Source organism: Oenanthe melanoleuca, chromosome 7 (genome assembly GCF_029582105.1).
Source record: "Oenanthe melanoleuca isolate GR-GAL-2019-014 chromosome 7, OMel1.0, whole genome shotgun sequence".
In the NCBI taxonomy this organism is placed as follows: Eukaryota; Metazoa; Chordata; class Aves; order Passeriformes; family Muscicapidae; genus Oenanthe; species Oenanthe melanoleuca.
In genome coordinates this window covers 26,129,390-26,142,394 of record NC_079341.1, presented here as the reverse complement: position 1 = coordinate 26,142,394, position 13,005 = coordinate 26,129,390, and the positions used below count along the sequence as shown (strand labels likewise).

Genomic DNA, 13,005 nt, shown 5'->3' with positions numbered 1-13,005 from the left:
AGAGGGTCTGGGGCAGTCGCCAAGTGCTCCAGGGAATGGAAGGTATCCCTCAGCAGCCAAGCTCTGGCACTGGACACAGCATCTCCAGATGAACTGCAGCAAGCCAGCTTTTCCCTTCTAAATATCTGAGTCCTCTGTGCACATCATCCTCCCCTTGGCCATGCAGCCTCTGGCCCAAACTATTTTGATGGAGAAACCTCTGCTCTTATGTTTATTCCTAATAACCCTTATTCTAACAGCTCCTTAGTGCAGGGAGAAGGTCACAAAAGGGCTTTGCTGAATGTATCTTACATAAAGAGCTTGGCCCCCACGGCCAGTGTTAAATACCAAGTGAATTAGAGAGCCATCTTCCCAAAATGCCACTTATTGTAATGGCCTCTGCCACTTGCTGCCAGTGGAGTGGATAATGAACTCCCTCTTTGGAATATGCAGTTTGCTAAATCATGGGGGTTTTCAAATGAACAGAGAACCTAGTAGAAGATGGTGTTTTGCTGGAGGAATTCAAGTTGCTGTCCAGCAGCACAAATTCCTCTGCCCCACCAGAGCCCTGATGAAAATGCTTTGTTTTACTTTCTGCTTGTCACCAGGAGATTGCAGTCACATCCATTTTACAGACTAGGGAAACTGAGGCAAGAGAGCCATGAGGGAACATGCCTAAGGCTGTATATAGCTGTATAACCTGCCACTTGTTCCTGTTTCTGTCCCAGGCAGAGCAGGCCAGAAAGCGGCCACATGCTGGGGTGGGACTGGGAGATGTTCTTGGATGCCAATTGCTGTGGCCAGTTCAGAGTCTGGGCCCAGTAAAAGAGATTTCCAACCTCCTCTGATGCCCTGCTTGGCTCACAGTGCAAGTGATTTGGCATAGTTTGACTCATCCTCTTTTCAAGTCTTTTGCGCCATGTGCAGGATATGTTGCTGGCATTTTATTTCACTGCTGCTCCTTCTGGAATAAAACACTCCTACCTTAATAATGGGAACAGATATAGACAGCTGAACAGAAGTCACCTCCAGCTTGCTACCACGTCAACAGTCCTGTCAGCATTATATAAAGACTGTAGGAGAGGCCATGAGCCGTTCTGGTTCAGTCCTACTCCTGCTTTCTGGTTTGCCACAGACCAGGCATGCCCAGAAAGCCTGGAGCTGTTATTCGGGCATAAACCTGCAGCAGGGTGGTCCAGCCAGGCAGGAAAAAGAGGCAGAGTTTGGTCATACCCAGCAGGTCTGGACTATGCCCCTTTGTGTAGCAAGCAGGCTTGACTTGTCAGGCTGAAGACAGACCCTGCTCACCCAGAGGAGTTCTGGGGGTGCTCTCCACACTGGTGGGGTGACATTCGTGGAGGGTACCTGTGACAAGACAAGGGGCAGAGGTGGAGCCCAAGCTGTGAAGGCAGTGGCGCTCAGGTCATTAAATATTGATGCTGTCTAACTGGCCTGTGGGGGCGATTGAGCTGAATTGCAGGTTCTGTTGCTGTGATAAATTGGACCAATTTGTCATGTGGTTTTGTTTCTCCCCTCCCTTAAGTAGAGCTATACAGGAGCATTATTGCTATGGCTTCAGCTGCAGCAAACAATCTGGAAAACAAAATCCTCTGGTGGATATGGATAAAATGGAAGCAATGGCAACTGTTCTTCTGCCAAAGGCACCACCAAAGTCATAGAGAAGAAAGCAGCAAAAAGAACAAAACAAACAAAACATTACTCAGCCCTTTCAGAGACAGAGACAAAGTAGTGTCCTCTGCTGGCTCCTGCAATTGAGGAAAATTCCTGTTTATGCAGACAGATACTTTTTTTTAGCTTCAGCTGTAACTGGACTCTGCAAACAACAGGATGTTCATCTCCAGCAGAGACAGAGGCATACACTCGAGACTGTGCTGCTAAATCCAAGGGCGTCTCCTGGCCTTTCAGACTGGCTGTAACAGGAGCTCTGAGCTGAGGACAAGAGATAACCCTGATGCTATTTCACCCCTCACCTCTGAGTTTTCTACTGCCCATTTCCATGGGAGCAGAATCTGGTACAAACAACTGCTCTCCACTGCAGAGTATCACATATATCAAGTACAAGGAGAGACAAAAGCTTTCTCCAAGTAGCGGAATCGAGTCTATTTATAAATTAGCATGCATCGGAAAAGGAAGCAGCTAGTTGCAGGGGGAGCTACAAAGACCATCACAATAGGTCTCCAAGTTCTTCTTATCATCCTTCTTTACAGCACAATAATACCAGGTCATACCCCAAGCATCCTTGTGTCCAGTGAGAAACCCTTTAAGGACAAGATTGTTTATTGACATTAGCAATATATGGGCCCAGATTGACCAAGGGGAACTAAAAGACAGCTGCCTCCTGTCCCCTCTCCCCTGCTCTCCCTGAAGGCAGGGCTGGGTTTATCCTGGGTGCCTTATTGGGACACAATGGCAAAGTCTTCCAGATGAAGACCAAGGATAGGATACCACAGCTCTGGCAGTTTTTCCCATTTGTGCCAGAGAACATCTCTGTAAACTTGAGCACATTCTGTCTCTGTCTTTTCCTCTGACACATGAGGCTTACTGAAGAGGTTTCATATCTTTTATTTGTAATTTAGGAACCTCCAGTGGAGGATGCTGTGAGCCCAGTGCCCACTGAAATACCTTTCTACTAAAGTTAAATAGGAGTTTGACAGACTTGAGAAAGAAAAAAAAATTGTATAATCAGGTTTTGAACACACAGAAAGATTTCAGGGTTGCTGTGCTATTTTTTTCTCTCCACAGTCAACTTTTCTCTGCAGAATTTAGTTCTCTAATGAATGTCCTTAAACAGAAACAATGTCTTTACTTAGGCTGGATCATTTAACAAAACTTATGAATGTGAGCAATTCTGGTGAGGGACTCTCTCTTAAACGTGTCTCACCATTCCAGAACCTGCCTGTTCAGAACGAGATGAACACATGCACACACGTGTAAGTCCGGTAACAAGATCCAGCTCTATCTAGCATTACACGATAGAGCCAATGAACTGCGGTACTTAATCCGAGTAACAATCAACATAACTATTAATTTGCCAAGTCCTTACTGACTGAAAGGGAAGTGGTTCAAGTGTCATGGTTATCCCTGAAATGAATGGTCAATTAAAATAGCTGTAAATGCAGGATACAATTCGTCCCTATGCCCAGGAACGGGGATAAACGGAGGCGTTACCGCTGCCTTGGCTTTATTCTCACAGCAGCTCCCCTCTTTCCAGACTGCCCGTCACGTGTAAGAGCCTGTGGAGGCTGATGCAGGAAGATAGTCAGAGAGTCACCAGAGCCGTGCTTGCTGTTGGACAAAAGAACGTGCGATCAGTGACCGGAGATAGGGACTCCCGAGGTGGCCAGTCTAAGGAAACTCTACCGGATATGGAAAATGAGAGATCCCAAGCACCGTAAGAGGAAGCCGAGGGCTAATCTAAGCCCCGCTCGGCACTGCCCGGCACTCTGGGGAAGGAGAGGCGCAGGGCTGGGGAGAAGGGCGGGCGCCGAGAGACGAGCGCCCTAAAGCCGAGGCTGCGGGGGACGCCCCGCTCTGCCCCCTCAGCACCGCTCGCTCTGTCCCCTCACCGCTCGGGGCGGGGCCCTGAGGCCGGTACCTCGCCCGAGCCGCGCCTGCCGTTGCCGTGGCGACGGGCTAAGCCGGGCCTGCGAGCGGCGGGCGCCGAGGGGCCGGGCCGGAGCCGACCCCCGGCTCGGCGCTGCCGGCGCGGGCATGCACAACAAAGGCGGCGGGCGACGCGTCCCGGGCGGGCTCCGCAGGTAGGCAGGTACGGGCGGCGGGCGGGCGGGTCCCTCTCGGCTGCCAGTCCCGCAGGACGTGTCCCCACCGTCCTGCTGTGAGGGGAGGGCGACCGAGGAGCGAGCACTTTCCTCAGCCCGGCCCCGGCTCCGCCGCACCTTGCAGACGCGGGGCTTCAACAAAGGCAAATGGCTGCGCGGTGGGGAGGGCTGCGGGACCGCTCTGGAGCGCTTTGTGATTTATCTGTGCGCCGGGTCCAGCGGGGCGATGCACCGCTTCCCGAGCCCCTTCACAGCTGCCCGGCTGACGCCTGCTCGCAGCCGGGGTCCCGCGTGTGCCCGCAGCCCGCATCGCTCGCTGCTCGCCAGCAGCGCGGGCCGGAGCGCTCTGCCCGTGCCGTGCTCCGGGCGAGCCCGGCCGCTGCTCGCTCCTGAAACCGCACCCGCAGGGACAGGGGGCTCTGCAGGCGGCGGGATAGAGCCTGGGAGATGCCTGGGGGCTGTTTGTCCTGTGCAAGGTGGAGTATCGTGTGCTGGTACGGTACTAGGCTGAGTTCAATCGTTGGGAGGGGGTGGCTGGGCAGCACCTGGCTCTTTAAATCTGCGAGGTCCCAGTGAGTCATTTCTTAATTAATTTCCATGTGATTTCAACTCCAAAACGCGTTCTCCCAAATTCATAATAGGTTTTGATACCTGAGGTGTTAGCAAGGGCATCTGTTTGAATCCATAGAGGCAGAAGTTTTACTGCATTATTGAAAAGAGAATTGCCTGGAGGAAAATGTCTAAAATCTGCTCCTAGCATTTACATTAACACTGCAGCAAAGCAGCGCTGGGTGCATCTATACTTTAGCCTTTCCTCATTTCCTAGTCATTGTTGCACTGAAAAGCATTATAAACAACTCTGCTTGTTTGTTAGTATTATAGTAAGGCCTGAGGGCTTGGTAATGGTTTCTTTCACTCATGGCTCTCAAAATGCTTCACAGATATCAATTAGGACTGGGAGCACTGCTGCAAATCTGGGGAGGTTTTATTGATCCCATTTTACAGATGAAGGAGCAGATAAGAGACCTAGAGAGATTTAAGTTAAATTCAGAACCTGCGTACAGATTCCAAATCCCCTATTTAAGGTGCTCTTCCCCACCTTACTTGAAAAAAATTTCTCCTAATTTCACTGGCTGCTCCATGAGATGTTTTGGGCACTGTCAGCCACATATGCTCTGGGATTTTGAGATACTGCTCTTGCATATTGCCAGAAGTGATGTGCCTTTAGTGCCATACTTTTGAGAATAATGGTTTCTGAATAAAACAAGACTCTCTTATTTGGTTTGTACTGAGGTAGAACCCAAGAGCTCTATCGTGAACAAGGACGTGTTAGGCAAGGCAGCATCCAGACAGCAAAGCATACACTGAGATGATGAGCCAGATACAGAAAGCCTGGGTGTCTGCTGTGGTTCCTTTGGTAGCCTCTCTCAAAAAGAGGCATGGTCTCTCCTCACTAAGGCTCTATGAAGGGTATATTTCCAAAAGCAAAATAAGTGATTCCTGTTGTGACTGCAACTGTGAAGACTCCTGATCCTAGCCTGGTTTTTGAGTCTATCTACTTGCTTTCATCGCGCAGACAGGAGATGGATTGTGTTTGAGATCTGGTTCATATCCTTAGACATTGCTTATTGATCCTTTAACCAGAGAACCCCAGCTGCAGTCTCAGATTTAAGGCTTGCCTCTGTCTGTAGAGCACTGTATAAGGTACAACGGTAGCCCCAAAGCATTTATAAAGTTTTAAACTCCTTAAGCTTCATCTGTGTAAGAAAAGCCTACTGCAGTCTAGGTGATGATGCACAGCTCCCAGTAGTCACAGAGGAAAGGGAAAGGAATGCTTTTATGGATTTTCTGAGTTTATTATCCATTGCGTGCTTGCTGAATCTGATTAAGTCTAAGAATATAGTCTGGAAATCCTAGTTTCTTAATATTTAAGTTTATAGGAGATCAAGTTGCACTTCAAATACAGCTCTCCCAACCAAACAATTACCCCCAGCCTCAAACACCTCAGTGCTGCAGGTGCAAGAAGCATTGCTGATTGATGGCAAGATACAGCGTTGCAGTTAGTTTCCTTTCCAGTGTTTCAGAGGACAGTTCTTTTGGAGGAGAGACAGCAAGCATAGCTCCAGGGCCTCCATGGCTGGGCATCAGCCAATTACTGTCATATCAGATTAGCTCTATGGCACATCAGCACACATTTATGTTAATACAGATGCAACATGACTGTTCCATAGTATTGATGGAATTATTGTGTTTACAGCCCTATAACATGACTAATTGAAAGTGAGGTTCTGATTACAAAACCATGGACTTTGAAGGTAATTTCTTCAGCAACTCTTCAATGGGCCAGTTTGGAACTAAGAAATTAACTAGTAGAGGACATAACCCAGTTTTTGTTTTCCATTGATGCAGTTACCCTTTTGGCAAGCTCTTGGGAAAAAATCCTCTATCACAAAAGAAACAGGAAGATCTTAATGGGTTTTTTCCACCTTGCCAGGATCCTATTGCAATACAGCCTGTGCTGCTGTAGCTGCTTCTTGGCCTATGACAAAAGATCTAACCTGCCTCTACCCTGCAGGAGTGTAGCCTGGAGATTTCCTCAGCTGCCACTGCAGTGAGCACATTCTTGTCCAGAGCAGCTTGGCAGCAGCAGTCATGGGTGTTAGTGAGATGAGGAGGCATCACATGCAGCACTCCATAGCCAGGATTGTAAAGCTGTCCACAGCTTGATGAGTTTTCTGCTCCCATGTCACCTGCCAACATCCAAAGGATGCACTTATTTGTCTCTGGGAATAAACTGGGCACCTCTGGCCAGCAAGTTTTGCAGTCCCTGCTTCATAATTAGCCCAGTCTCAGCTCCCATCTGTTTTTCAGTTTGCAGCGGCACTCACAGCTGGTTCCTGGCAGCCATTGTATCCTTCCAGCACAAGAACAGCTTTAGCTCTGAGTCTTGGGAAGATGGACAGGTCTGGCAGGATCAGTGAGATAAGTAAAAGTAGCAAAGAGGTAGAAAACAGGTACATGGGTACAGAGAGGAAAGGTGGACTTAGAATGTGTGTGACAATGAGGGCAGAATGAAGTGACAGGTGGAAGGCATGACAAATCCTGAGTCTTCATGGGAGTCACAGATAAGGTGGGATATGGAGGGAGTCAGGGAGCTCTGTAGGAACAGGGAGAGATCTCTGCTGCTAGGGATGGATTGCATTACAGCTGCCAGGCCACTGCCCAGGCTTCAGAGCTGTTCAGCCAGCCCGAGCCACTGTACAGGGCCATGCAGCATTTGTTATTTTCCAGACATCCTCCTGTAAGCTACAGTAACAAAGGGTGAGTATCTCAGGGAAGTGTGCAGGGATCAGTAACCTTGTCCGCTGTGCTGTCCCTGCTAGGGAAGGGTCCTGGGAAAACCAGTGGCACCACAGCAGGCACCAGCATCAGTTACATGAGGAACGATTTGCTGCTCAAGGACAGAAAGGACAGTGGAAAGTCTGTGATTTCAGAAATTAGTTATGGAAAGCTGGGATCCTCAGGCTGAGGTAATAAGAATAGCTAGAGAATTAGGCAATTCCCATATTCATGAGATGACAGACTGCAGTCCCTTTGCCAAGGCTGTATTAAATACACCAAGGGACAGAGGAGTTTTCTGGCTTTGCTAACAGCTGCTTCAAGGTGAAGCACAAGGAGGAAAAAAAAAAGTCTCCACTGTCTGCTGATACTGACTTTGCAATGTAACATCTCAGGGCCTGGAACAACTCAGGGCCCTTTGCAGACCTTTTGGAACCTGTGTTTGAACAGTACCTTCACATTCTAGAAATAATTTGTTTGGGGACTCAGTGGTACCTGTCCTAAGGATTTCTCTCCAGAATAAGACAAAGGTTCTAAAGCTTTTGAAAGAAGCCCTGTCCTAGATGGGAAGTCAAGGAGCAGCAGTAAATTTTTTCTTGTCAAGAAAAAGCAAGGCTTTGTGTTTTTAGCTAGAGAGAGTGTCTACGCCCTTGCCTTCTCTGCTGTTGAAATGCTTAAAGATACGTGTAAGCAGAAATCCATTTTTCCTTTGGGATGTGAAGCTTCAGCAGATGGTAGTGGGAGTTTGCAGGCTCAGTTCTTTGTCAGTGCTTGCAGAAGCAGCCTGACACTGCACTAGCTGTGGCTGCAGTGCTAGAGCTGCTCCAGTCAGACACTGTGCGGCCCATCTTGTGGCTTCCCTGGCGTCTGGGAGCAGTGCTGGCAGTCTCCTGTCAGAAGTAATTTGTTTACCACACAGCAATCCTACTGTTTCTGTAGGCATGTTTAGGAAGCCAGTTAGCAACTGAAAGATGACAGTGGCTTTGACCACAATCAAGTGATTCACAAGACTCAGAGTACATACAGCTGAACTTTTCATGCAAGGTTCTTCCCCAAGGAAAAGGAGAATTAAAGACCCTCAGACTTTGAGAAGAGACAGCTCCATTCAGACCTAGCACAGAAGTGATACACATTAGTGTCACAGTCTGTTGCAGCTGTTGTGTCAGATTTATTTGCTGGGCTCCTAGCTTGTTGCAAGGACAACTTGCCTATCATTCCTTCTATTCAAGTCCTTGCATATCTTAAGGATCTTTACATCTCAAGCATCTTTCTCAATAAACACGCCTTGCAGAGAGGTCTAGAGACAGAGCACTGGGTCAGTTTGGCTGTAGCAGAATTAGCACTAGCCATGGCTGGTACTGGACTGAAGCTGAGTCCCCTTGACTGTCAGGGTACCAGTGCCTGGAGATATCAGTCAGCTCTGTGCAGAAATACTGCTGTCATTTGTGGTGGTGTGGCTGATCCTTCAGCCTGTTTCTAGGAGTAGAAAGAAGCAACCCCTTCCAAGAAAGTGCCTTGTAAGAACCAGGGAGGTAACTGCTTCTCATAAAGGATCGATGGAGTTTCACTGCTAATCTGTGCTGTGGTAGCTTAACCTGAAAAAAGCCCCTCAGGCCTGAACTGAGACCTCTCAGTTACAAGCAGATGAGAGCACTCCCTCAGGAGTCCTGGTTTGAGGTACTTAGCTGTTTTGCACTGAGGTGCCCCATTTTTTACCACAGCTGTTGCAACAGCTCTGTTCTCTGTGGACAGTCAGGGCTCAGGTTTCCACAACACAAGATAACCTGTCAGTAAGCCCCAGTGTGGCACTTCTCCTATTTAAGGACTAGATACAGCTTTGGAAATAGGCACTTTATGATTGCAGAAGCCATATGTGCAGTGGGGAGACCTCACAACACAATACTTCAGCTTCCCTAAAAGCTCAGTATCACTGAAAACAAGCATCAGCCAAAGCCACAGGAAAAAAACAGAACAAAAAAGAAAATCTGTTTTGAAAGAGGAATGGGTAGGCCATGGATGCCTTTGTACTGATAAGCAGCCTCTGAGCTGATCAGCTTTTTAAGATTAAGGTGCATAGCTTGCTTGTTTGGTCTGCCACTGGAGTTTTGGAACGCCTTCCAACACGTACAGAAAGAGTTGATGTCTCATTCCTGGCTCTGAGAACCAGGTCTGCTAATTCATCAGGCAGTCCTGTCTCTCAGTGAGGATCTTCTGCCCTTTATTCTGGGTTCTGACTTACCTGGGTACCACAGAGCCATGTTCCCAAGGGAATCAGTCACTGCTTGTCTACACAGTGCTGTGATATTTCTGGTCACATGCAGACAGTGGAGCAATAACTTTGCAACACTTTTTATTCTGTCTCTCAGCACACTCCTCAGACTTTTCCTCATTATAGCAATAGCATGAAGTGAATTCATAAAACAGAGCTAAATTAGCCAGAAGCAGCTGCAGGCACTAGCATAGCCCACAACCACATCAGCAGTCCTGTTAATGCTTACAGCAGTGCAGCATGCATTAGTGCATTAGTTCACACTTTGTATGAAGTTCAGAGTTATATACTAATGCAGTACATAATCTGGAAAATATGAAAGCTAAACTTAAGGCATCAGTTTCACCTGCTGGACCATAGTACACAAATTTGTAAAACAGCATTAACAATCCACTTCAGATTATCTCTGTAGATTACCATAATTATTGTATGGTAATCATGTCCATGTGGAAGAGCCCTCAGCAGCACTGTCCGTGTGCAGACTGGTGTTTGCCACACATGGTATTTAGTAGCTGCATCATCCTGCTGACATTGGCATAGCTTCCATTGGTAGAAGCTATGCACAAGGTGGGGTGACAGGAGATAAGAGGTTCATAAAGGTGAAAGCTGGAGAAGCATGCTGAGATTAAATCTTTTGCTACACACCACTGATGGTGCTACACACTATAGATTGATTTGTTCTATCCAATGTCTCTCTCTTTTTAATGGCAGCTTTTGTCTCCTGAGCCCCGTGAACCAAACTTTGCATTTGCAGCCCCATGCCACTGGCAGTCACTATCAGTTGCCTTTCTGGGTGCTGGTGTGCCTCACGCTGCAGTGCTGTGTAGTTGGACACAGTGCTGTGTGCAGTGATGAGGAATGTGCTTCCTGTGCTTCACACATCTCCTTCCACTCAGTGGGAATCAGGTGCTTGACTGAGTCACCACAGGCACTAGGGCCTCACACAGGGTCAAGGTATCAAAGTGCAGGCAGTGAATGCTGCTTCAAGTTGAATTCCTGCCTTGTAGCACAGTTCCAGGTCATAATTAACATAGGAGTGGAGCAGAGCTGGAATGGGAGTGCAAGTGGCTGTGACTTTGGGGCAGGTGATAGTCCTCCTTCAGCTTCTTCATCAGGGATGTGTGTGGGTCAGAGGATAAGGAGTTTATAGGAAAGCACAGAAAGATAGGTTGAGAGTCTTGTCAGGCAACAGGATAGCAGAAGGTGCTCTGTGGCAGGAAAAGACATTTCTTTAGCACCTAAGAAAGCATGTAGCAGGGGTGGCTGTGTCTAGGAGTGGGGAGGAGAGAGGAGTGCATGCAAAGGCAGCAGGATAACTTGGGAGCAGGGAACAGGCAGGATGAGGTGACAGCCAGAGCTGATGAATGGCAGTTGTGTATCGGCTTCAGAAGTCTTTGAGTGGGAGCCCCACATAAAAATGCCTGGAGCTTTTGGAAGTCAGCGCATCAAGCACCGAAGCAGCAGGCATGCAGCATGATTTCACATGAGGAAGAGCTAGCAGCAGAATGCCTGGCTTCTAAAGAGGTTCTGCTCTTTCCCTGTCCTATCCTCTCTTCCCATTTTGCCATTCCTTTTGCTGTTGGAAATACATAGCATCTGGAAAAAACAATGCCCTTGTACAGTGCCTTTGGCTTCAGGAGAGTTCCTACAGTGTTGAATTCGCCCCATAGATTTTAATTACTCTCTGCTGTGATAGTAATGAGAGTCAGTGGAATTGTGCTGATTTTATTTCCTTTTAATTTGTTATGATGCTCTCGATGCAGATTAACTTTCCCAGCTCGATACATATTATTGATTCATCCTGCCTCATGTTGCAGTAAATGGCTTGAAGAGGGGTGGACTGATTTCACTGTGGCTTCTCCTGGTAGCTCTGTACCCCCTGCAGTGTCCTCCTCATGCTGGCAGTAGCCAAAATCCGGTATCCTAGCTTGCTTCAGAGCTGGTTGTTTACATCCATGTAAATGAGGGCAAACACTAGCCTATGGTACTGCTTCTCTGTATGCAATAGCGAGGGTCTCCCAGCTGCCTTTCTGTTTGATGTACTGGCTGTGAGAACAGATTAGTGGTCATTTGGTGCACACAGGGGTGGTTCTCACTGGCAGGAGCTGTCCTGCAAGGAAAGGAGAGCTGCAGTCAGAGGTGCCTTCCAGCACTGCTCCTTCACGCACACAGCTGTCCAGGAAGCCTTTAGCAGTGGCCAGCCTCCTGTCCCCATGCCCACCTCCCTGCTGAGCATGGCTGATGGCCACAAGGTAGTTGTGGGGGTGTGAAGCAGCAGGAAGACACTTACCCTCATAGCCTTCCTCCCAGTGAGGGAACCTGACAGCAAAGTTGCTTGTGTGGGACTACACCCTACTGAGGGATCCTTCTCCACTTTGTTTGGAAAAAGACCCAGCACTCCTTGATGCAGAGTAGTTAATGTATTTTTTTTCCCTCTACTCTTACGTCACTGAAGTTATAATGGGGATGAGAAACTGAGCCTATGTTCTCTTAATACAGAACCCTAACAGAAATTGAGATTAGTAGGCTGAAACAGTGTCTTGCTGCTTGTAACAGGGATGACTACAAGATGATCTGCAGTCTCACTAGCAGGAATTTGCTCCACAGGCTCAGTGACACCCATGGCTCGGTGGAGCCAGGCTGGGTGTGCCAGTGCATTGGTGCAAGTGCATGACCAGCTCCAGCCAGGATCCACCTGCTATCTCTGCATCACACAGCCTGCTGCTCCCAGCTGCTGGTGGTTTTTTGGGCCCGGCTGCAGACCTGGTGCTCCACCTAATTGAGTCAGCTCACGGGGCAGTGCAGTGTTTGGAAACAGTAAGGGTGTCTTCTGTCCCCCGTGGTGTTCCTATCCCACATTGTCTTGGATAGGAGAGACTGAAAGAAGAAAGATGGAAGTTGGACTCAGCAGTCCTGCATCCCTTCACATGCCAGCCCGTTGGCACAGACTGCAGCAGGAAGCCTGGTGTCCCAAGGCTTATCTTAGAGAGCTTCCTCAGCCATGCTCAAAACACTACTTTGTGGTATTCTAACTCTGTGTTTCCTTAGAGCATGAGACCTCTGCCCCTCAGCAAGTCCAGAGGGACACTGACTGCATTGCATGAGTGTCACATCACCCATCAGAGGCCATTGGGTGTCCAAATGAAGTATTGCACTGCCAATGAGTAGCCCAACAGTGATTATTGTCTGGTTGCTGATGGTTGTCATTGCCTTGGAGCCATTCCTTGGAGCAGAAACTGAAGCTAGGCCGGAGTAGCTTTGCCTGAAATTAAAGTCTGAACTGTCCCTTCAGATGTGAAATGTTACTTGCTTCTCTTGCAAAATAATCCAGCAGTTCTGTGGACAACTGTAATGCACAGGAACATGTGCACTGACCCTGCAGCACTGGGCAAGATAAAGCAGTGGAGGTAAATATCGGTTGGTAGATATCAGCTGACTTCAGAACTTAGAAGCCTATATCCAATTAAAACAGCCAGGCAATTAACATTAAAATGGTTGAGTCTGGTCTTAACCTAGTGCATGTCAACATGGCTGTTGTAGCTGCAAAGGAAGCCTCAAATTTATCTGTGTGGGTTTGCCCTTGCACCCTTTATCTCCATCTTGCAGGAGATGCATTTC

General features: G+C 48.1%; 1 protein-coding gene across 4 annotated transcripts in view; it reads left to right on the top strand.

Moving 5' to 3' along the window:
- The first annotated feature begins 3,311 nt into the window (after positions 1 to 3,311).
- LOC130255831 (myosin-M heavy chain-like) overlaps positions 3,312 to 13,005 on the top strand; it is a 44,171-nt gene continuing 34,477 nt past the window's right edge. The window contains exon 1 of one of the 4 annotated variants that reach the window (XM_056496882.1): positions 3,312 to 3,391. Coding sequence is in view for 1 of the 4 variants with exons in the window: in XM_056496884.1 (XP_056352859.1) it covers positions 3,712 to 3,758 (47 nt within the window). In the remaining 3 variants the exon portion in view is untranslated. Of the gene's footprint in view, positions 3,767 to 13,005 lie in introns of all 4 variants that reach the window. The other 3 variants (XM_056496883.1, XM_056496884.1, XM_056496885.1) reach the window with 3 other exon arrangements.